Here is a 26,565-nt window from a genome sequence, read left to right on the forward strand (position 1 = left end):
ACAACAATATCGTATCTGTCACGTTTAAATTAGAGCTTGTCAACTCTGTTAAAACGTGAATGAACTTTGAAAGAGCGCTGAACCTTAATTTGACCGCTGAAATGATGTGATTGTTTCGGTCAATTCGGATATGGAAAATAAATGACCACGGGCTATTTCACGAGGCTACATACATAAATACGATCATTTTCGTATAAAGGAGTCAGTTTCAAATGTCATCATAATCATATCAGCCGTTAGGACGTCCACTGCTGGACATAGGCCTATCTCATAAACCTACAGTTGCTTCAGTTAGAAGCGGCCTGCATCCATCGTGCACCCGCGGCTTTAACCTGCAGGGCTACTTCGAAACTCGAAGTTCGTGTCGTGCGATCCCTCTGACACTTATATTATTTAATACGAGAGCGAGAGGGACCGCACGACACGACGAGTTTCGAGTTTAGTAGCCCTGCAGGCCATCCGTCTATCTCGGTGGACGTCCTACGCTGCACTTGCAGATCCGGGTCTCCATTCGAAAACTTTTCGGCCCCAGCGGTCATCTGTTCTCCGTGCTATATGCCCTGCCCATTGCCACTTGAACCAGCAAATTTACTTGGCTAAGTCGGTGATTTTTCAAATGTATTGTTAAATAAATATAATCCTGGATTTAAACCCTCTGCTTAATAGGCCATTATCATTATCATTAGGCTACCACGAACGATTCTGATTTCAATCATCATCATCATCCCAGCCTATATACGTCCCACTGCAGGGCACAGGCCTCCCCTCAGAATGAGAGGGCTTGGGCCATAGTTCCCACGCGGGCCCAGTGCGGATTGGGAACTTCACACACACCATTGAATTGCTTCGCAGGTTTGTGCAGGTTTCCTCACGATGTTTTCCTTCACCGCAAAGCTCGTGGTAAATTTCAAATGTAACTCCGCACATGAATTTCGAAAAACTCAGAGGTGCGAGCCGGGGTTTGAACCCACGACCCTCTGCTTGAGAGGCGATGGGTCAAACCACACAACCAATTCATATGTTATTACGTTATGATTTCAATCATAACTAATTCAAAATTGTTTTTCCACCAAAACTTCGATGTAAACGAAACAACGCCGCACCATTGCAGTAGGCACAGCGTACAGCGTTCGAAGTATAATATTATTTGTAATAAACATGAATCTTTAAGCCGTACTTAATGCTTTTATTGCTTTTAACGTAATAATCCAAGTAACGATGGGACACGACGGGTGAAACTGCTTATAAATAAACATAACAAAATACTTCATTTGTTTCGACATCTAATACGTCATTATGATGTACTAGACGTTACGCTAAAGTTGGCAGAATTTTATTTATTTACCTATAAACATCATAATATTATATATTAGTAATTTAGTATTGTTATTACATGTAATTATTTTCATGTTTAGAAATTTTCAGCGCATTGGTATCAACTATAAAACTGGACGGAACTTTTCAATGGTTAATGGCATCGACTTGAAATTTGGTACGCAAATGTAGTTTGGATAATATAGCAAGTACAATCAACAAAAGAAGCTTGTATTAAAAATAACATTTTCGACCAACATTTATTCAAAAAATTGGATCGAATGTTCCCGATGAAATCTACAATTGTCTTGGGCAGCAAGCGCACGCGCTGCGTCAAAGGCCGCTGCCGTCCTGCAATTTCTAAGTGTTTATTTCCTACCTTTGACTTACGGTGCGTTGCGTACGACCGTGGACGACGCGGTTTAAGTTGTTTAGTATGTTTGATCTTTACTAGAAATCATAATATAGTAGAAATCACCTAGAAAAAGTAAGAGCAGTTTATGAATTAGTTGAACACATATTTATTTTAGGTTACTTTCAATTAATTTTCTAAGGAATGAAATACATGATTTTGAAGATATCAAGTACCTATGAACGCTAAAGCAAGGAAACCTTTGCGTTAAACAGGCACTAAGCGAGGTTCAGTTAAGCCATCAACAACATTTTGAACTAACTGTGTCTGCTTGTTATTGGGTTATCATTCTGTTAATATCATGTAGATTTTTTACCTATTTTATAGTGTTGTACTTATTGTTAAACTAAAGCTAAAACGACCGCGCCCGCACGTAACTCAGCGCCGTATGTTTCCACCCCACTGACATCGCGCTGCAATTGCAGTTGCAATTGTGCTGCCCTACTTTTGTGTAAAGATTGTTAGGATATGGAACGTGTATGGAATGGGCATGTTTATGGATTAATGGATGGAAACGGAGCGGAACTGATGATCGATTGGTTTGCGGATGTATAATTGTCTTACTATTAGCAGATATGTGAAAATAGTGCAAGTCGTTTTCCATTGTTGATTCCAGATGTTTTTTTTTTTTTTATTCGACTGGATGGAAAACGAGCAAGTGGGTATCCTGATGGTAAGAGATTAACTGGTAATTGATAATACGACCGCGAAGCGTCTCCATTTGAGCTTGGACATAGATGCTTTTGGGTTGTGTCTGTCCGCATGCCTGGCTGACATGTCGCATATATCCCATAGGATCGGGATGTATACAATATTGAAATAAACAAATGCAAATTCGCGATATATTTTTGGAAGTTCCGTGGGAATTTAGGAAAATCCAGGAGTTTCAATTCAACAGCTGGATCTATAGTTTATGCGTGCGAAGCCGCGGGATTAAATCTAGTAGTTTTGTCCCATCAAAAACGTAAATGTGAAATGAGTCAAGTTCAATAAGTATTAAGAACATGTGTCGTTGTTAACTTCACTGACAAAAGAATTGAAATCTATATAAGTAAGGGGCTAAGCGTAGCTCGAAATGCATCGTGTAATATACACGGCTGCCTCGCCAGTTCCTTTTTCTTTCAACTTGGATGCACACGCTGCCGCGTGTATAGATAACAATTTCCCAACAGCACGTGAAACCGAAAAATGCATTTGAAACGCGTAAAACACTAAAATGACCAATTTATAGTCGCTGTCTCAACTTCCATACCATAAATTCTCTAATTAAAACTACAAAACCTCACTTAATTGAAATATGTAAATCTGAACGGATATCTGGTACATTAGGCCGGCCATACATAAAGTTAAAAGATTTACCTACTCTAATGCATTCCGTGAAAATTAAGACAAATTGGTCGGGTTCATTTGCCTATCGCTTATGGGTTTTAAGTCCATTATTTGTTATTTATGCGATTTTATTTTATTTAGTTCTACTTCGGTTGATTTAGAAATGTTGGTGAGAGAAAAGTATTAATCAACATGAAGAACTTAGGTGGTGGTTGTAGTTGTCGGTTATCAATCAGCAGTGAACCTTCAGACTTTCTTTGGAAAATAGTGTTGTAGTTTGCTGTAGTGTAGTTGTTATAGGCCGCGATACAGGCCCAGAGTCTAGTGCGGAGTCCGCCGATGAATCTTAATTGTAACCTTGTTATATTTCAAATAAATTATTTCCTTCTTCTTTCATCTTCTGCTCTACCAAAACAAAAACAAAACTACAGTCAAAACCGTTTATAACAACATCGAAGGGACAACAATATTTTGGTCGTTATAATCAGAATTACATTGGTGTATAAGATCGTGTCGGGACTTTTTTCTTGGTCGCTCCATTTGATTTGTCGTTATAAACGGTTTTGGCTGTATATTGTATTTTTTATGTGAAATAGAAAACGTAAGAAGTATTTGCATTTTGTATTTGAATTTTTGAATACATTTTATAAACCATTTTTTACATCTCTGCTCCTGACAGAGTTGTAGTGGTAGTTTTTTGAGGATAACCTAGCGCAGGGGTCACCAATTAGTTTGTTCACGGGTCCAGTTTTTAAAATAAAATATCATCGCGATCCGGTCGTCTGTTCTCAAATTAACTAGGTCCTAGTGTATCTTCATTACGACTATCTTGGGAAAAGTGTGGTGATATTCCCTTGCCTTCCAAACTGCAGAATTGGAGTCTGGAGCTCGTATTTGGCAATAGGGAAGTAGATAACGCAGCTGCCCGCTCTCACATCAGCAGGGCTACTACGAAACTCGAAGTTCGAGTCGTGCGGTCCCTCTCGCTCTCGTATTAAATAGTATAAGTGTCAGAGGGACCGCACGACACGAATTTCGAGTTTCGTAGTAGCCCTGCAGGGCCTATACTACGATGTGCAAAATTCAAACTTCGCATCTTGCCGTCCCGCTGACGCTTATATTATTTAATACGAGAGTAAGAGGGATGGTACGGCACGATTTTCGAATATCGTAGTAGCCCCTCAGGCACAAAACAGACAGGTACAGAAGTCAATCTACATACAAAGTGTCATCCGCTTGAGACACTCGTCTTCTGTGACCTGTTTTGTGCAATAATGGAGAATGCGAATCTATTTATTTATTGCAGTATAGGTCTTACAAGATGACAGTTATAGTGAAGTAAGTATTAGAAAGGTACATGAGCAAAAAAGGGGATGGGGATTTTTGCTTATATTAATTTTGTGAACATAAGCCATCCCTTAAATGTGCCTGGATGGTGACATTGAATAATAACTTACGCCTAAATAAATGTATATACTTGAATAAACAAAAATCCAATCCGCACTGAGCCCGCGTGGGGAGGGGACTGCGGCCCAACAGTGTAGGCTTGGATGATGATGATGGTTATTTAGTTAAATTTTGTTTCATTTTATAGTTTTACTTTTTTCAGTGACACACAGTTTTCCGGAATATCCAGTTTTTTCCCTGATTGCTCAATTCCCCTAAAATAACAAACAATACCGATTGTGCATCACGTTAAAGAAACAACGAACCCCCAAGTTGTAAAAGTAAAACAATGACAAATAGAGAAGTCACCCCTCGCATCGCGGGTGCGGTAAATTGAACAGTTTCCATTTACAAGGGACAGCATTTATTAAGTTAACAATCAATCATTAAACCTTACTTGCCACTTCTTTAAGTTTGAGCAAAGGGAAAATACGTCACATCGATCCAAGGGAAGCAAACAAAATTTTAGTATCATGTTTCAACCATGTGTCTGGTTGATTCGGCAAGACAGTATCTGCTCCGTCTGAAACAGCGTTTGGATGCTATTGAGCTAGTGAGGATGGAATCTCATTTATGCTCTCAGTACATGTAGTACCATTTATCTCGAGAAAGCAATCGAGCCGAAATGGTCCAAAGTACTCCTTATAGCTCTGACTGACCCACCCGAACGCCAACCAAATCTAATGATTTACGCGAGCGATGCCGCGGCCACAGACTAGTATTTTAATAACTCTACCAGTGTCTACGCGAGACGAAAGCGTCAAGTGAGATTTGACAGGCGCCTGTCAATATGTCTGTCATGGGATTAGTAATTAACAGCCGACAAACAACGGCTAATTGATATAAATAGAAAAGCTTAAATTGGAAGGAGAAAGCATGTGTGAATGAAACTGCCGGAGTATGGTTTCAAATAAATATCCTCTGCCTATTTACGGTCCACTTTTGGGCACAGGCCTCATCTCAGAGTGAGAAGGCTTGGGCTGTACTATCAACGCGCTTGAGAACTTCCCAGTCACTATTGATTTGCTTAACGTATAAGGGCACCAATTTGCTAATTTCGTTCGGAATTCGATACAAAAGATCGGTTTTTCTTTATTCTTATTTTAATCCTTAGATTCATTTTTGATTTTGTAAATGGAGAAGCTTCCGCGATATATATAAGTAAAAAGGTACTAAATTGTGGTTATATTTCTAACTATTCTATCATAACTACTTCATATTTATTATAAATGCCAGTAGGTGTATGTTTATTTGTTTTGCTTTTTACCCGATGGTGATGCAATCTGATACAGAAATCATTAGAGATTCTGGGAAAAGCATAGGTACAATAGTTTTTATTCCGGAAAATTGTAAAGTTCCCGCAGTGAAAGATAAGGCCGCCTTCTGCTTACCTCGGAAAATCTCTATATACCTGTGTCTTCTGTACTTCTTACTAGGTATTGGTGTTCAATAAAGAGTCATTGTATTGTATTGTGCGCGAATTATTTGCAGACAAAGTCACTGGTAATAGCTAGTCTTATTATACTTACAACTATCATTGTTAGTACTCTCGTCATTTGTTGGCATAAACACCATGTACCGTTGTCGTAGTGATATTGTTTCAGATTGTTTACAAACACTTTGCTAAGTATTACAATGTTAATATGACATCGTTCCTTCAACCCAACGGTACCAACCATCTAGTGAAAAGAGCAGCATTGTCTGGTACACTCTAGGCATCGGAAAATGGTAGAGCCTTGTGTTTTTATGTGGTAGAGCCTTGCTGTAACCACTTGCTGGCTGCAGTACGAATGGGCCGGGACCGGGTTAGTACCACACTCCCACAGAATACCAGCGTGAAATAGTAGTTTTGCTACTGTGTTACGTACGGTGAGTGGGAGATCCGGAGGCCCAGCTCCCCTCCCCCTCCCCCTCCTCCCTTCCCCCTTAAGCCCACCCTCTTAGGCCGGCAACGCACCCGCACTTCTAATCCTAATAATGCTCTTGGTGTCCATGTCCATGGGCGGCGATCATTCCAACTCGGTTCCAGCTACTTGACATAAAAAAAATGATTTTTTTTCCAGCGAAGTTTTCTTGACAAGCGAAATATCGCTAGATGGCGTTAGTATCATGAGGTCCATTTCACGTTACAGTCTTGCTTGCGATTGGATTTAGTAATTTTATTTAAACAATCACAAACGTCAAAGTTTTCAAAAGCACCTCATTCATAAATTTCATAATACTAGCGCCAACTAGCTTTTCACAGAAACCAACAGTAGAACATAACCTGATACGGAAGGGGGGATTATAATGGTGAATACAATAATATCTACTAGTTTTATGTCATAGAACAATTAAAAATTGGTTATTTTGATCTCTGTGTCCGATAGGAATTAAAAAAAATCTTTTCACTTCTCATGCTCGTAAATTTCGTGTTTATATATATGCTGGATTTAAGCGACATAAAATGACTTTTTAAGCTCTAGTGCATAAAATAAAATCTTCGTAGAAGACCAAGATAATTAGGTGTCAACAGCCACAAACAAAAACGTTTCTACATAATTTTATAATAATTTTTAAATTATATAAAAGTAAAAATCAATCAAATCAACCAAAATAAATCAATAAAACTACAATATAATAATGCATGAAAAATAAAGGTAAGTAGAAAGTGAACAATAGTTTCCACTGTTGGTATCTCATTTCCTTGCAATCTAAGTGAAAAATGGAGTGTAAAACTCGAGCATTAAACCCATTTTCCCCTCGACGTGTCTATCCACCCTCGCTGTGCCGGTTCGGGTGGCTATATGAACGTCTTGGGTAAAATAGCTCATTTTATGCTCGTGTTGTACATGTTTGTTAGCGCACTTTTGTCTCGCGTACGTCAATCAGTCACGTTACCTACTGTTTTATAGTGAACGAATTTGGCGACTAACTTCAAAGATCGTCTATTCCCATCCCAAATATATCCCGCTGTTAACCCTAATTGAAAACAAACAAACTGTCGATTTCCTATAATAATTTACAAATGGAATCGCTCACGAACAAACAAATTAACATAAGAGCGATAAAAGCATAATTTATTGTAAGTCGTAGGTGAAAATTGACCATTAAAGCGGACGGAACCGGGTCACGTAACTTGTTAATATGCTGACCGTTAAGGGCTTTTTAATCTCGCGATTAGGCGATTTGTTTGACAGTAATTCTTAAGATATCGATGTTAATATAGGGTACTAGAACGGAAAACTAGGAAACGAGCAACTGCACTTTGCTATCCAGTTTCACAATGATACTCGTAATATTAAATAACATAAGACACTAGCTAGTGGCAAACATAAAGTAACATGAGTAGTTTTATTTCTATCAATGTTTTAAATGTGCAAAAATTTTTGTTCGACCCGTTATATTATTGATAGTTTTAGTAAAATGTACGTAATACACATCATCGCCAATTTTCTAGGTCATAGTCATAGGTCATACCTCTGAACTGAAAATTAACGTTATGAAATTATCCCCAGATCTTATTTTTAATAATTACTACATATTTCAATAAAAAAAAACCTGTTACTCGTGCAGGCAGTTGAGCCTTTTCGTCCCGGAAAAAAAAGAAGCTCATTGTTTTTTTTTAACTGTTTCTCTTAGCACACCTGAGTCCTGAGTAGACGAGTCGTGGGAAATGGCTAGAAAATAAATATATATCAGTTTGATATTTACTCCCATGCATTTCTAAGAAAAAAATCTTGACAGACGAATAGACGGTCAACAAAGTGATCCAAATGAACTTGTAATAAAAATTAAATATTCGAGAAAATCTTATAATTAACTAGCCTGCTCCGACGTATATTATGTAATTTAATAGTGACTACAATAATGACAATGGCTTGAACCTTTTGTTTGTCATGTTTTTGTATTGCGACAACTTGCAGGGCCCTTTTCGATTGTGCAACCTTTATATAACGCGCCGTGCCATATAATTTGAAAAATGTCTACAATCAATGCTTAATGAGTTTCGTTAGGCTAACAAATTACGAAATTATAGTGTTGAGAAATAAAATTTTAAATCTTCTACACGCTATGTTAACACTGTTAACGTTTTTAAATTGTTCATTAGGCTATTTGGAAACAAGATCATGTAATGTAATTTTTGATACCTAATATCCTTAGGAACTACTAGTGTCTGAGCGAATATTCGGTTTCAGCGAGATATCGACGTTAAAGTTTTAAAGTTAATAAAAGTGAGTAAAGAATCTAATAAACATACTTCATTGAATAACCCTCCTTCGGGAAGTCGGGTGAAAATTACGACTTTTTTCCCTTCGGCGCGCTTTTTATCACTATATCGTTGCTTTAATATGATAGTACACAATCCAAAATAAAGAGAGCTTTAAAATTGAACTATTTAATGACATATTTCAAAATGTACTGCCCTAGAATTTAGAGTTGTGTCACTATCAAATTAAAGCAGCGATATGGTCATAATATTATCTAAAATCGTACCAATAAATGCTCTACATTTCTTGTAAATTTACATACATACAACTATAGCTTGAGCTTTGCGTATCGCTTTCTCCTATTTCCTATTTCTATTGTATGATATTGGAGAGACTTGAAAACGCTCTGCTACCTCTGTTGTATGAACAAGTTCTCAATGCTAAAGCTAAATTTATTCCCCTGCTTACGATTTCCCATAAATTTTCCTTGACTTATGTATGTTGAACGAATGATCATTCCAAGTTGAAACCTAATCTATTTATACTTATGTCTTGTACATAAGTATGATTACACCGCTTAACTCTCTCTGAACTAAACTTGAGTTGATTACTCGTATCTACAGCTATACTTACATGTATCGATACTCATTTTGTCTAATGAGACAGATCATGCAAACAAATCATAGTTTGTACGCTGACAATCGTCGTCACAAATAAAAATAAAACAGGCGCGAAACTCATTAAAACTATGGCCCCTTAATTATCATTACCCGACTGCCCGAAGAAGGGTTATGGACTTTTTTTAAACAATTATTAACTAAATAGAACTGAAAACAACATGCGAACTACTCGTACCTACCTAACGTCACACTCGAAGCGCATTCCAAAACGGAATAACAATATGATCGCCTCGTCCACTTGCCCGCTTGGCATTTAATAATAATAATAATAATTTAATTTTGTATATACTTTTCTGTATTTTACTTCTTATAACTATTATAAAAACCTAATCCTAAGAATAAAAAAATAAATAAAGAGAATAATAATAATATGCATAATTATTGCCAAACTAAAAAATACCTATCAATACAGTGAACAAAGAACATGAACAAAACAGTAGATAAAAAATTGACAACAACTGCGTGCTTGGTACCACAAAACTCAATATGATGATAAGGTGATAAGTGATGCTTGTCTTATTAGTTATGTAGGTAGTGCCCGTGCTGTCTCCGGCGAAGTGCGAGTCGGAATACGAACTCGTCCATTAACAATCATGAGTTCATGTCTCATGAACGACTTTTGGATTTGATTACCTATTTCCTCTTCGCCGCGCATCAAGACATTGGCCTATCGGTTTCAATAGACCGTGAAAGGTGTCATTACCAGTCTATTAGGGTTGTGGGCATGCCCATAGTGTCCACAACCCACAACGGTGGATCCGCCTTTGAAGAAAGTTATCACAATGTTTCACTATGACCGTGGTCATCGTGATGACCATTCTGTATAGAGTGTATAGCGACTCAGAAGAAGCTAGTATACGTTAAGTCAATGCAATTTATGGAAAGTGTAAACAAACCGATTTCATCAAAATTACTATAAGTATATACAAACACCCACTGGATCGAATCAATAACACATTTATATATAATTCGTGTCTTTTAGCTAGACGTCTAATCATTTTTTTCACCGAAATTCACTTGATTTCAATATTTAATTTTCTAATTGAATAAACAGTCTTTGAAATTAAATCAAGTATTGTAAATAATAAAATAGACAAAAATACTTTGATCTATTCAATTAATAAATTAATCGTTTTACTAAACAGATTAATTATTTTGCAATAGGTTCTAGGTTTTTACATCATTAAATTCTGTGGTTGGGCTAATGGCGTCTTTGTTTACCCTTTCTATAGATTGGATTGACATATATTAATGTGAAATTTTGTCGAATGATATACGGAATGAGGTCGATGTTAAATGTGGTTTAGCCTGAATGATATTATTAATGAAATATGCTATGCAGGTAATATGACTTGCTTGCGGTCTCATACCTGTACTTGGACTAACCGCAAAGCTAGGATACCACTACGAATGTAATTGTCATTATTTACGACGTATTGAGCATCGAAAGGTGTCTGAATAAAATGATTTATTGATGTACTTATTAAATCAGAAATGAAGTCCTGTTCATAAGGCAAGAGGTGGTAGGTACCTACTTATCTAAAAAAAAACACAGTTGTGTTACTAGCATCATTTTAACAACATTTTGCGTCAGATAGTAAAAATAACTCAAAAGTGTTTTTTTGAGATACCGCTTATCGCATTAAGAGGGACATACATACCAACGAATGTTTTAATGTTTTAAACGGAAAAGTTTGGAGAGTGTTTGTTGGTTGCTCTTTCATACAAAAAAAGCCGGATGTATTTGAATTCAAAAATATTATTTAAAATGGGCTAACTATACAAATACTCATTTATTGAAGTAACATAAAAAATATATAAAAATACTCCTTAGAAACTACAGTATACAATAAACAAAATAAAATTAACCTAATCCTATAATATAAACTACAAACTAACTATTACAACTAACTAACTAACTAACTACAAGCTAACTATTAGCTTTCATTTATTTATTTACGTCCTAGCTATTGTTTCCCGGATAAAAACTATCCTATGTCCTTCCCCGGGGCTCAAACTAGCTGTACCGAATTGCATTTAAATCGGGTTTAGACGTGATTGAGTAAACAAACATCCAAACATCTTCACAAACAGTCACATTTATAATATTAATAGGATATTTTTACAAAGAAAATCCCCTTTGTCTTCTACTCAGTTCTCATGAGGATTCCAAAATTTTCATTCAATTTCCAGACCTAATGGTTCAAGTGAACGAAACCGCGGATAAAGTTTCATGTTATTCAAAGTATCAAGTTGTAAAACGGCTTTCAGCCACTAAGCGAAACGGTTAAAACTAGTACCCATTGGTATAAAATTAAATATGGATGGCGGGGGTAAGTGGTCTAGTAAGTGCAATTGAATATCGTTAAGTGTTTCATATAATTTTCATTCGAAACTAGCTTTTACACGCGGCTTCGCTAAACTCTGATGGACCAAGCAGGAGGGCTACTACGAAATTCGAAAATGGAAGTTCGTATCGTACTATCTCTTTCACTCTCGTATTAAATAATATTAGCGTCAGCGGGACGGAAAGATACAAAGTTCGAATTTTGCACTTCGTAGTAGAGGGCCAAGTACTCGTATGGCGTTTGAGATTTTCATATCCTTTAATATGGAACTTTATTACTTAGTGTCAAATGTCAAAATAGCTGTACGATGGGTTATTGCAGCTAGTTGAGAGAGCACGATAAATACAAAGTTTTCCGTTAAAATACGATGGAAAAACATTATACGCTGTCATTTTGCAAACGTTACAATATTCCCCATAGCATTTAAATGGCAAATTCCCCCTCGACATAATAATATGTTATTAAATCTGAATCAGACCGGAAGCTAACCCGTCCGGCGCCCGAAATAGACAAAACAATGAGGGCTATCGCGTATGAATTCGCCACTAGAGGCGCTAGTGTAGCGTGAGGTCTCCGAAATGTCAAATCTCATAGTTTTTGGGTGGGCTACGCGGGTTTATTTATGATTAGTATAGTTTTGTGAATTTTTGCAATATCTGAAATTAATTATGGCAAATATGCATTCCGGGGCAATGAATGTGTGTGTTTTGAGACAGTTTTGTCTTTCGGAAACCTTTGTCCTCCCTTGTTTCCGAACAAAACGGGGACTATGCAACACTGTGGCATGCTCGATATTTTTATGGTACGGTTTTAAGGTGTATTAAATATGATTTTAAACTAAACTTTGTTTTCACGCCCGTAATAACAGACTTTGAAAGCCATACTTAAAAACCTCACGCAACAGTGCGCCATCTAGTGAGACAAAAACGATAGCCCTCATTGCACCTGATCCGGAAGTCAGGCCGGCATTGCGATACAACAGGAAACCGTTTTTGCGAATACGATTAATTTTATTTGGTAGCCTTTACCGCGGCTCCTTCGTTATTAGATCCGGCAGTTATTTTAGTTAATATGTTAGTTAGTTAATAGTTATGTCACCTGGTCTAATGTACCTAATGCACATGATTAAATTTTATTTTTGGGTAATTTCCCGGTTTAAAAATATTCCTGTTTCTGAATACGTCATATGTTTTATTTCTAATCGATGAAATATCGTAATGTTCAAATTTCAAAAACCTTTTCGCTCAAGTAAAGAAGAAAGAAAGAAAGAAAGAAAGAAGACATTTATTCACTTACACAGAAGACACACATATAGAGCAAAATTAACACAAATAAAATAAAAAAATACAGAAAAACACATGAAAACATTAAATACAATATACTCAATGTTGTGTCCCCGCGAAAGTGAAACGGTCGCTGACTCAGCATTATGCTGAAGCGTTAAACGCCTGCAGCGCTGATTTTCTGCCAGAACCGTCTGTGACTCACGGAACGATTACACAAATAACGAAAAATAACGGACGGAATGATAGTTTTTATCCCGGAAAATTGCACAGTTCCCGCGGGATCGCAATGAACGAATCCGCAGACAGTCGCGGGCGACAGCTAGTTTCCCAGCGGCCGCGTTAGGTATTCGTTTCGGATTAGCCATGGGTAATCTCAACTCCGCGAAGTGATCTGACTCACCAGATCCAGCTCCGGTGTCGGTACCGAATCCGCTTATTGAATCCGACTCCTTTATTGACTCCGGTTCTTTCGAGCGATTATTAATTTATCTATGGCCGATCCGCCCGGCTCGGTTCGGTCGGTCGGTGTCGGTACGGTACTGCGGTGTCCCACCCGCTGACTGAACTGAAGTACAGATTCGTGAGAGAGAGAAAGATTCGTTCGTTAGTCCAAGTCCGAGTACCGAACCGAACCTTGGCCAAACATAGATAATAAGATCCAAGTCCAAGATCCGATCCGCAGGGCTACGACGAAACTCCAAAATCGAAGTTCGTGTCGTGCGGTTTCTATGACACTTATACTATTTGATACGAAAGCGAGAGGACGGTACGATACGAACTTCGAGTTTCGTAGTAGCCCTGCCGATCCAATCCGAGCCGAGCGAGAGCGAAAGCAGGCGGACGGAGCGAGTCAGTGGTGAGCGTGACGGCGATCACGAGCGAGGCGAGCCGCTCGATCCAGTCGGAGTTAGTAACTCGGAGTCAATAAGATTGAAAGGAGTCATTAAGGGATTCGGATCCGCTTGAGGATCTGACTCTTTTGAATCTTCAGATCCGGATTTACCCACCTCTATTTCGGATATTGCTGTCTTTATCGCTCGTGACATAAGCGCTCGCAGCCGTCCTCCCCATGCCTTCCGCAACGACGTCCGTAATTTTTATCGAGATTGCTGTAGGCTGTAAGATTTGGGCGGTTAAATTTTGGGTTTCATTGTCCTCATATTATATGAAAAGTATAGCACAGAAATCAATGATATTGAATCAATGCTTTATTAGTATGTAATTCTCGTGCAAAGTTGACATCTTTTTTTTGTCGACTTTTGAGCTCCTGTAATTCTCATTATTACACATTTATATGAAAATCTGAAAAACCACAGCATAGATTACTTCTAGTCCATACTTACAAAATTTCATCTATTTCTATTGCCTAGTTTTCAAATGAGACTGGGACTACATTAATATGGAGAATGGAACTAAAAGACTTCTCTTAAATGGCGCAATTTTATTTATTTTCGAAATTAGGTAATTCTGGGTTTTTTTTTACTCAGAATTACGAGCACTATTGATTTGGACGAAGAAATGTGTCCCTATTGTTTTGTCAGTTTTGACTGTTTAATACAGTTTACATTATATGGCTCGTTACGAAATGGACACATAATGTTATGGAAAATTCGGGTAATTTTTTTCTTCGTCAAAATCAATAGGTAGTGCTCATGATTCTGAATAAGGAGAACCCAGAATTATCTTATTATGAAAAAAAAATTGCGCCATTTAAAGTAAATATGCCTAGCAAGCCCTTTTTATATGTTGGGGTTGTGTTTAAGAGTACTAATCAAGATCGGAAACTAGTGGAAAGTTGAAAGAAATGTCGGCATTAAGTGCGTTTAACGTTAACCGGTGTCCTGCCGAGTGGGACCTTGAAAGTTGCCGCACTAAGGGCATTAGGCCTAATCAGTCATCTCGCTTTCTCCGACTATCGGCGCCATCTCACAATACCGTAATTGTTAGATGCATGTCTGTGCTTAACGTGCTACGTTATTACGTGTACTACCTATTTGTACTGCTCCTTATTCTGTGGTACAACTTTTGAGCTATCACATATGGATGGTTATTCGAACTGCACTGCAGCGTAACTACAACTTGCTTATATAGTTAAATCGCAGCTAGCGTACAATTTGCGTGCAGTTTTGCAGACTGCTATGGAAATGTATATCAGTCGGCAGTTGACAGTTAAGTTGCAGTTAGAAAGCAGCGCGTTCGCGGCCTTAAAAAGCCAAATAAACAACTACTTACATAGTAATAGTGTACTAATTTTTGTTTACCGATTCACTCGCGTAAATCACCAGATCTGGCAATTGATTTGAAATTTAGGGATTTTACCTAATTAACATAGAAAATTACCAAAAAATTTCCAAGTCACTTTGATTTTTAGGACTACATGTTACGATGAGGTATGAACTCCTTTAAATTTTGTAAAATTTTAGGTTATAAGTATGTGCTTAGTTCCTTGAATACAATGGGATGTAGTTTAGCAAAAAGAATCCAACCTACAAAGAAGACATTTCCGATTTTCATTTTAGTTTGAGTAGAACTAAGAGTGAAAATAAAATTTAACTTGTGTGCAGGTTAGAACATTTTACTGCACTGCAATAAAGGATGCAGGAAAATTATTTATCCTGTGGTTTAATACAAACAATGAAAAATAAAATTAAACAAACACACAATAAAACAAGTCGTCGCAAGATAATCTTAATCTTTATTTATTACCTTTCACTTATCGCCTTTAATTTATGGGAGACGTTAACTGAGACCCGCTTTATAGGGATGTGTTTTAGCAAAAGCTTGGTTATTATATTAATTGTATTAATTTATTTGTTTGTACTTTTTATAGTACAAAAAGGAAAATAATACAAAAAGGTTACACTAAAAAAGTGCTAAGTACAGAGGTGGACTTATCCCTAAAGTGTTATCTGCTTAGTTTATTTTTATTTAGTTTTACTTTATTTGTTGTTTAATTTAATTTATTGGTGGACTTTTTAGTAATCTTATTTTTTAATCGACTTCCAAAGGAAGTTTCTCAATTTAGTTGGTATTGTATTTACTCTGTTATTTCTCATGTGTGAATATATTGATCCGCTAAAATTTGAAAAAAAATACCATCGTTAAATTTATTTCAACTCGTTATTTTTCTAGTTGGTTTTTCTTGATGAAATGAAATTAACTTCAGAATTATCGAACAATATCTACCGCTTTACATACTAAGTATCTAATAAACAGAAGAAGCGTGCATGGCATGGGTATATTATGTAATGTACCTAACCTAAAACCTAAAAACCTAAAAATTATAACGTGTAGTTAACGGAGATAAGAGATAAATAAATTATGTCAACTTTTCCATATACCGTGCACATTGTTATTACTATGTGATTATTTTATTTTTGTAAATATGCTCGTTAGCCTGAGATACAGGGTTCACTTAGTAACCTTAGTTCAGGCACACGTGCGTGTTACGTAGATTTTATCAAAAGATTGTATTTTTAAAATTGTACCGCATTTTTTCTGAATAAATCATTATTATTATTTATTATTATTATTATTCAATCGATATTTTTTGTTTTTTCAGTCTATTTTCTTCACGTCTCTACCGATTTATAGTTTCAACAATCGTTTACTTTTTATAGCTTAACTTGAAACCATGACCTCACACAATGAGGCTTTGGATCTGGTTTTATTACGGATCCCTTATGAATCCATAACACGTTGTAGTAATATTTATAATGAATGCGATAGTTTATGAGTGTCCGTTAAGGTTATGCCTGGTACACATTATTCCAGTAAAATCGTGCCAGTAGCGATACATTGCGGGGTTAGAATCCAAACGAGTTACACAAGATCGATCGAGCACCGCAGTGTCATGCTACTGTGCCCTTAGTGTAAGTTTTCGTTACAAAATACGTCTCGATCGCGTTCGCGTTAAAATCTCAATTCGTATGGAAACACTAACATCGCAAACGTGCCGCTAGAGGCGCTGTTCGTCTTTGCATACAAATTGAGATTTTAACGTGAACGCGATCGAGACGTATTTTGTAACCGAAAACTTACACTAAGGGCACTGGAACGGTTTTACTGGATTCACACCGAGACGCGTCCCCACAAAACCAAACATATCACGCGAACTTTTACAAAACTGGAACACAAATGCTTTCGCTTTGAATGTATTGAGCAACTATTAAAATCCGTGTGGAAAATAAAATGACGCTTTATTTCTTAAAGGACATTACGACATTCCGGATATCCAGAGGGGATACTACGCAATTCGAAAATCGAAGTTCGTATCGTACCGTCCCTCTCATTCTCGTATTTAATAACATAAGCGTCAGCGGGACGGCAACATACAAAGTTCGAACTTTGCGCTTTGTAGTATAGTGCCTGAGCATGCAAATGAGTAATCCTCGTGAGTCAGGCTGAAATCCTTTTTGAAGAAATAAAAAAACTTTATTACAAAATGGATTATGAAACCCTCACATTCCTTTTTAGGGTATTCATAAAACAATATCTGGCAATGGTTAGGATATTGTGAGCATTTTACGAATAGAATAGGTCCTCAAAATAAAGGTGGAACGTGTAAACGAATTACCGTAAAATATTAGGCGAAATAATGTGATTTAAAGGGAAAATTAATTTACTCTACGCTCCACTGACACAACCAAATAACTGAATTGAACAAAACCTGACAAGTACTAAAAAAAGAACTATAAAAACACTAGTAAAAGTATAAAAGTATAGATTTTTTTATAAGCACATGATATCTACATATTAATTACCTACCATTATAAACATCGAGCGAAAAATAAAAAATGAATCATGTTTTTTCTATGACGATCTCCTTTAATTTGAACCTCATTTTATTTTTCTTTTAAGTTGTTTTAGCGTTCATAGTAACACAAATAATCTGTGAAGGTATTGAGTGTTAAACTACCTATTAGGATTCGAAACATAAAGCCCTGTTAGAGGAGATGAGATAGATGAACAGAAGATAGTGAGCAAATTGCTTCCCAATAATAATAACTTAGTGGTTCTGTGTGCTTACTCGGTTATTTATTATCTCATCTAAAAGAAGATTGAATTTAAATTTTGATTTAAAAGTATCCAACTTTGTTTTTTATCAACATCCATCTTAATCATGTAAACAATCTACTACTTTTGTCGTGATTTTCAAACCTCAGAATACTTAATAGAAGGTCGACGACTGTTAAGTTTACATGTAAATCCTTGTAAATGTAAACACTGGAGTTAATGTAAATAAAAACAAAGGAATAGGGGGTGAGAAAGCAATAGAGTTTGTAAAGTTTAAATTTCAAACGATGGCGACTCCAAATCAAAGATCAAAGAAATAAAGAAATACGCAAGAAATGTTTGTTTATAGGTATTAGGTAGATAAATTCAAATAGAGTGGTCATGATCTCACAATAAATCATTGAAACAGACCGTTATCGATTAATCAATCATTTTAACATACAAATCGATTGATTCCACTGAGATCGTCAATTTTATTTTAATGTATTATCCATTTGTTTTTAACATCAATCAATATTTGATCTACTGCCCCGCATACCTGTAGAATAATTCAAATACCGAAGTCGTTAACGGAGAAATTATTTTCTATTCGTCCATATATTTCTCGTTAAATGCTGAGAAGAATTTGGAGCTTCGATCTTTGAGCATTCTTAGGCAAAATACTTACATAGTTAAGATAATAATTATACAGCGTGTTTTCTTGGCATTGTGTCTCTCAATTAAAGATGATTTTATGCATTAAATCCGTTTCTTTAGTATAATTTTTTTTGACAAATTCGATTCGTAATTCGGTTTTATTTTTATTTCAGGACTTTTACCTTAGAACTCAGTCATCTATGAACTAATTTAAAAAATAGTTTAGGAGGGTGGGAATTAAAGACAAGTGCTTTAGAAAATAAATGTATGCAAAAAAATCTTTATGCAAAAAACAAAATATGCCATACAGTTATTATTATACTTACCAAACAATTTCGGCCAAAAAATTTTAGAAAAAAAAATTATAGACCTTGCGAAAAGCACCCGTTAGTAACGAATGCTCTTAGAAGTCGGTTTTTTGGTAAAAATATTTTTAGTCTCAATTACATTAATCATTAAACTAAATATTATACTAAGTCGTCTTTGCGAGTGGATTTATGTTAGTTTATGTTAAGCTCGCTGTAAACCTGCAAGGAAAATGGTTTTGAATTACATTGCGAGGCCGCATAACCAACGACTTTGTAGTGGTCAATCGAGCACCGCAATGTAATGCCATTCGCACGATTTTTCTTGCACGGCTAAACTAGGCTTTAGATATTACATTTACACGATTAGCCTGCCAAAGACCTAATAGAAGTCAATGAGGGCTACTTTGTTACGTGAAATATCGCTAGATGGCGTTAGTGTCGTGAGGTCCGTTTGACGTTACGTTACGGTACTAACGCCATCTAGCGACATTTTGTCTGTCAAGTAACTCTCATCCATACTAATATTATAAATGCGAAAGTGTGTGTGTTTGTATGTTTGTCCATCTTTCACATCAAAACGGAGCGACGGATCGACGTGATTTTTGGCATAGAGATAATTTATGGTCCAGAGAGTGACATAGGAAAGAAAAGAAAAAAAAAATTTTGTTAACGGTCCCAACAGTACCACCACCAAACACAAAAAACAATAATATATTACTATATTAATATAATACATCGTATTCGTATGGTACATAGACTACTTTTTATCCCGGAAAAATGCACAGTTCCCGAGGGAATAGTGCGCGATAACCGAATTCCACGCGGACGAAGCCGCGGGCAAAAGCTAGTTAATAAATTAACATAGGTACATTTTGATACAGCCTACCCTTTATACAGTAGCGTACTTTAAAACAGTACACCGTTTATTGACGTGTTTTTTTTGTTACAGTTGCAGCAGTATGCATACTACTGGAGGTGGGGGCGCTGCCGAGCCGCCGCGGCGGCTTCACGTGCAATGATCCTGCTCTCTCGTTCCCGCACGTGGGAGACACGTTCTCTATCTCGCTTGTGGCCGCTGTCACTGTTATCGTGCCTTTTATTGTTGTAAGTATTTCTAATAACCAACTTCAGAAGTTGAAAAGCCTCTGACTGTAACTTCAAAGCTCAAGGTCTCAAAAATGGCTGAACCGATTTTAATGACACTAAACTAAAACCAACTCAAAGAAACTCGCCTTTACGTAAAAACCGCATCGGAGTCGGTCTATCCGTTCGAGAGCTACGACGCTACAAAGATACACATAGATATACTCTTTTTACGACGGAAGTGAAAAACTAAATCAGTAGCATTCTTCAAATTACTATGTATGCTGTGTAGGTACTAAAAAATAAAGGAGTCGAAGTTATAATAATAATTACTTATATATCTTTTAAAATTTGACCATATTTGTAAGAAAATGAGTAGGTATTTAAACTCACTCGATTTATATCTTTAGTACCTACATATCTACGTTAGATCCTTTTGTAAGTTAAACAAACTAAACAAGCTTTGTTATTAACAGAACAAATGCATTCAAAATTGCAATTCTGTCTTTCAAATACAGCTCCATTCATCACATTGTGTTCTATTTAATTATTTTAAAACTACTCTATATGCAAAATATGTCATGTGCGTCATGTCATACAAAAATAAAAATCCCTATCAATTTTAATGGCCGCCGCGTGCTCTAAATAAAAATGATTTAACAAACAATTTGTAATAAGTATTTTCAATCAATATAATGTAAAAAAAAACTATTCGCGAAAATTCTTTTCATATTTTGCAAATTTGACAGTTAGGTACTCGTTTACGTAAGTAGATTGTTTTTACAAATTCATACGAAATATTTTAAAATGGTGATTTTATGCTGGTAATTTGGTTTGTCACATTTTATTTAGATCGTTATTTCTTGTAACAAATAGGTACACAGTTTTCATGCTACGCATTTATTTTACCACAAAATTAAGTTGATTGGAACAGGAACACGAGATAATTTCAAACAAAAAGTTTGATTTATCAATGTTTTGAATACTTTTGGTAAGTATCTGTTAGTAAAATATGCGCAATAATCAATAATAATATTATGGTTGTAACTGTCAATTTTGTAATTTAGGTCGTATTATATTGAATGAATAAATAAAATAAACTAAAGTAATAAATATATACTGAGCGGCAAAAAATGTGGTCTTCAAATGTATGCAGAAATACTTAATTTTGTTTGTAGAGTGGGCTAAATTTTGTATCGCTGAGTGTATCACCAAATTTCTAGTTCATAGGAAGCTAAAAAATGTTTCGGTACAATATTTTGTAAAAAAGCCGGCTTAGGTGGTTTACGATTTCTTTGTTTTTCTTCTTATTCTTTCAATATAGCGATAGGTAAATACACACAACAAAGTATTTACAAATTTCTAATAAAACTCAGCGACCACAGGTGCTCGTTGGTTGAAATATAGGTTATTCGTCGCCCGATTTTGTGAACTACCTTCAGTGGGCCTTTTGCGAACTACCCGCAGTGGTTATCTAATCTACGTTAGTAGAATCTAAATTCTCTAACAGATGTCGCTGAGCATCACCAAACTAGCTAACGTTATCTCAATCCAAGGACATATTATGACATGAGACATCGATTTAACTTGTACTTTTCCGTTTGATTTATCCTCCATGGTCTATACGCTGAGGTTGTGGGTATTTACTCAGAAGCTGAGTATATAGACCACTGAGTGGATAAATCAAACTATACAGTTATTAAAGATGGCCTTTGCTTTTTGGCGCCCCCAAGAAGTAACTGAACATACATCGTTTTTATACAGCAAAATTGTACGGGTACTACACATTTTTGTATCCGACCAAATGGCTGGGCGTCTTGGGCCTGAACTCTCTCGAGGTTCGACGCAATTTTGCTCTTCTCACTATCGCTCGAGATATCTTGCGCGGTGTCTATCTGCCGATGGCGTTAGTATCGTCAGATCCGTTTGACGTTTGCTTGCGATTGGCTCCGTTTAGGGGCATACATGTCCAAAAGTCAGAAAGTCCAGGTGTCACATTGTCCATGGTCAAAAAGTCCGAAGGATGAAACGTCCTAGTGTCTAAAAGTCCTAGCGTCAAAAAGTCCATGGTCAAAAAGTCCGAAGGATTAAACGTCCTACTGTCTGAAAGTCCTAGCGTCAAAAAGTCCATGGTCAAAAAGTCCGAAGGATGAAACATCATAGTGTCTGAAAGTCCTAGCGTCAAAAAGTCCATGGTCAAAAAGTCCGAAGGATTAAACGTCCTAGCATTTAGTTATTAAACCAATCATACTACTAACGCCATCTAGCGATATTTCGCCTCCGTGAAAACCCTAATTAGTTAGTGCGTCTGTTCGTTCCTCCACTGATCAAAATCTTCGGCCGCCACTCGAACGGCTCGCCACTTTTCAGGCATTTACGAAATAATTATATTACACGTGTTTGTTACTGAACGTAGACGGACCGTGTGTTTAGGTAAATTACCGCAAGTCAACAAAAACTACAGTCACCAAAAACTTATACTACTTTTAACAGAAACTTGTTTTGTTATAGCTCTGGGCAGTGGAAACATCCCTATTCAGAGAAGACGAATACTCTCTTAAGAAGAGCAGACTATGTACAAGCGCAAAAACCGCCGCTCTAATCTATAAGGACTTCATCTACGGAGCAGTGTTCAACCTCATCATCCTAGAAGTGATAAAGTGCGTGGTCGGGTCTCCCCGGCCGACATTTTTCGATCTATGCGAACCTGATAAGGCCAAGACATGTGTGGGGTAAGTGTTTTAGTTATAGCTTAGCTACTCGCCGGTAGATGGCGCTGTACGACGTTTGTGTCATGATAACTAATTCCAGAGATTCAGCATATTAATACTTAGATACCAAATTATATTGAAATATGTGCGTCTATTTTAGCGTCAAAGAGTTACAAACATGTACAGTCGCCAACAGATATTCGAAAAACATCGGCACATCCACTCTATTATTAAAGGTATTAGAGTTTATGTTTTGATATTTTTAATCACCTTGGCGCCGGCTTCTAAATATTTAATGGTGACTATACCTACTCACAAACTTTCGAATGAATTATTTAAGATACTAATTGGATAGAGTATTTATTTATTTTTGGTAGCAATGCGCTTGGTGAAGCAGCAGTGCTTGCACTGTGGTTTTTCGGCGCGGAGAGTAAGACAGCCGGTGAAATTACGGGCACATGAAGTATCCCATCTTAGGCCTCTAAGTTGGCAACGCATCTGCAATACCCCTGGTGTTGCAGATATTTATGGGCGGTGGTGATCTCTTACCATCAGGAGACCCACTTGCTCGTTTGCCATCCAGTCGAATAAAAAAAAAAGTTTTTTTTCCTAATACGAAAAACATTAGCAGATGCCGGGCAGGGTTTGAATCCGCACCATATGGCTTTCTTATCCAAAGGTGTCATACTAACTAGATTACAGCTGTCGTTTTTAAAAAAATAGGATAGTATTCAGTTGACTTCACTCAAAGCTGAAGTATCAAAATTAAATATAATAGCGGAAATAAAATACCACAAACGGGACTTATCACGCTATTATTACACAAGTAACATTTACCTCGACGTTTCGGCAACGTTACAGTTGCCGTGGTCACGAGTAGACACGAGGAGTCTACTTGTGACCACGTCGAAAACGTCGAAACGTCGAGGTAAATATTACTTGTGTAATAATAGCGTGATAAGTCCCGTTTGTGGTATTTTGAGTATGAGTGAGAATCACGAAAGTTTAAAACGTTATAATAGCGGAAAATTACTAAAGTTATTTAGGCTGCCCTAAATATTGGTAGAATGCCCTTATGTTGCAATTTTGATATTGGCCGCCCTTTGACCCGTTTTGCGAAGATTCAAGCAGATGTTGATACCAAATTAACACAATTAATATCGAATATGAGTACTACTTATTAGCATTTGCTTAGCTAACTGCGGTGCTTTGATATCGCAAATGCATGCGGCACAGACAGTATCACAATAATTATCTAATAATTGTGTAATTAATAAATTTATATTTAGTTAAGTTTAAATTTATTTGTGGACTCACTGAAACTCAGCGTTGCACTCCGTAAGATGACAATGGGAGCGCCAAAGTTCGCATACTCTTCGCTAGTCATACCGTATTTCATCACCTTTGTCTTTTTCAGTAATAGTACTATTGTTTTTTTTTTAATGAATTCTTCTATTTTAACAAGTGCTCTTTTTGCCATAGGTCGGAGTTCGTATCAAGTTACCAATGCACGTCGAAGAAATACTCCCGGTACCTTCAGATTGACTCCATCAGGAGCTTCCCATCAGGGCATTCATCGCTTTCAATGTATTGCGGACTCTTTCTAGCAGTAAGTAGTTTTTAATTGCAAGATAACCACGACATTTCTGTCTTTTCTTGGGACTGTTACTATTAAAAGACAGTTAGATATATCTATAGGTTGGTAAGATTCTTGATAAAAAATAAAAGTGTTGAAACACTCGACATTTTGAAAAAAAAACCTTTTTTGAACAGCTTCTTTGAATTTAACACTTCCGTGCGACACATACACATAATTTATTATTATTAAAACAAAAGTTGGATAACCCCCGACTTTGTCACTTCAAAGTTCAATATGTCAAAAACGGCTCAACCGATTTTGATAAAGCATGTCTAAGAACCATCGCTACAAAACCTGCTTTCAATAAAAAAAAACCGCATTCAAATCGGTCCACCCGTTTAAGAGCTACGGTGCCACAGACAGACACACAGACACACATAGCGGTCAAACTTATAACACCCCTCTTTTCGCGTCGGGGGTTAAAAAGGATAATTAATTAAATGAATGAGTGAATGTTACAATCTCTTTGCCATTCCATGACATGTTTTTGTGTGCATGACCTCAATTCTCTGGTGGCACTAGCTAATACCTATAGGTTTAGTACGTTATTTGTGGCTTACAAGTAACATTTCTTCCAGTGGTACCTCCAACGGCGTGCGTTCAGCTGGCACAGCCGGTCCGTGCTGGCAGTGCCGCTGCTGCAAGGCGTCTGCGTGTGCTACGCGGCGGTGTGCTCGCTTAGCCGCGTGTCGGACCACCGGCACCACTGGTGGGACGTGCTTGTGGGGGGAAGCATGGGGGCGCTCACTGCACTATATACGGTAAGCTGCCTGCATTTCATATAGGGCAAAACTGGCCTTATACTACGAAGTTCAAAATTCGAACTTCGTATATTGCCGTCCCGCTGACGCTTATAATATTTAATACGAGAGTGAGAGGGACGGTACGATACGAACTTCGATGTTCGAATTTCGTAGTAGCCCCCCCCCCCCCTGTGATAGGTGCCATATGGCCTTGAAAGAAATCCTGAATAGCGTGCTATTAAATTTATTTATCGAGAGACTCTCCAACTACCTACACTATACTACTTATACTTTTCGTTGTTATATTTATGTGTATCGAATATCTGTAAATAAATGTTTCTCTCTCTTTCTCTCTTACCCCCTCATGCATAAGCTAAAATTAATAATTATTATCATGGACAGGATTTGGGTATAATTCTATCTTCTTCTTGGAGATCTTTGTAAACACAATTTATGATTAGTGCGCCGTAAATTTTTGCACCTGAAAAAATAAAATAGCAATGTTATTTTACAATAATTTTGCTTCAAATTAGTGTTAGGGTTTCTTCTTGAAGAGCCCGTACTGCAACTAAATATTGTAATTCGTTATAAAAGATTTAATAATTTGCAGGTACTCGTTCTCTGCAAGAACTTCTCCCAGCCTGCCGTCGTGAGTACCAGCGATATCAAAACAGCGATGGAACAACCACAACCCGACACCAAGTTGTTGCCGAACCGTGTGCTCATGCCCTAGCCCCAAGCCGTGTAAGCTACGGCTTACAGTCTTCAATGACGAGACATTATGTGAAGCATACTCTGTGAGTAGCATTGTACAACTTGTGGAGTGAAATTGTAGTACCTAACGCTTAGTGATGTGTATAATGCAAGCATATTCGTGCAAGCATATACCTCTAGGGTTATAGTTGGGACAAAATAGTGTAATTTAGTTTGACGTAGTACTAATAGTTTTAAATGATTGACGGTTTAAATAGCATAGACTGTTGGCTTCAGAATACAGATAGCATTGCTTTTGACGAGCCTTGTATTGTAACATAATGATGCAAATGCATCGAAATATCGGGAGCTCATTATTATATTTTTTTACAAAAAAATGAAACCGTGATTGACCATATCTTATCTGATGAAAAGTGCAGAAGGGGCCAAAGGCGTATCTAACTGGTTCAATAACAGCCTTGACTAGGTTGTATTCTATCCGGAAATACAGGTGATGGTCCTGTAGGAAATATTTACTTGCAGGTGGTAGGACCTTGTGCAAGTCCGCCGGATTGCTACCACCATCTTGCTCACTAATCCTGCCGTGAAGCAGCAGTGTTTGCACTGTTGTGTTTCGGCGTGGAGAGTAAGACAGCCGGTGAAATTACTGCACTTGAGGTATCCCATCTTAGCGCCTCTAGGTTGGCAACGCATCTACAATACCCTGGTGT

At 37.0% G+C, this 26,565-nt stretch overlaps 2 protein-coding genes across 3 annotated transcripts in view; one reads left to right on the top strand and one right to left on the bottom strand.

Annotated features, from left to right (window-relative positions):
• The window catches only part of LOC141434924 (phospholipid phosphatase 2-like), a 39,639-nt gene extending 13,765 nt beyond the window's left edge, over positions 1-25,874 (top strand). The window contains exons 3-7 of the mRNA XM_074097412.1: positions 19,915-20,069; positions 22,560-22,780; positions 24,242-24,368; positions 24,977-25,159; positions 25,752-25,874. Coding sequence (XP_073953513.1) covers positions 19,915-20,069; positions 22,560-22,780; positions 24,242-24,368; positions 24,977-25,159; positions 25,752-25,874 — 809 coding nt within the window. The remainder of the gene's footprint in view (positions 1-19,914; positions 20,070-22,559; positions 22,781-24,241; positions 24,369-24,976; positions 25,160-25,751) is intronic.
• Positions 1-26,565, bottom strand: part of LOC141435292 (phospholipid phosphatase 3-like) — a 204,076-nt gene that overhangs the window by 95,493 nt on the left and 82,018 nt on the right. The window lies entirely within an intron of this gene.

This window comes from Choristoneura fumiferana, chromosome 14, assembly GCF_025370935.1.
Source record: "Choristoneura fumiferana chromosome 14, NRCan_CFum_1, whole genome shotgun sequence".
Classification (NCBI taxonomy): Eukaryota; Metazoa; Arthropoda; class Insecta; order Lepidoptera; family Tortricidae; genus Choristoneura; species Choristoneura fumiferana.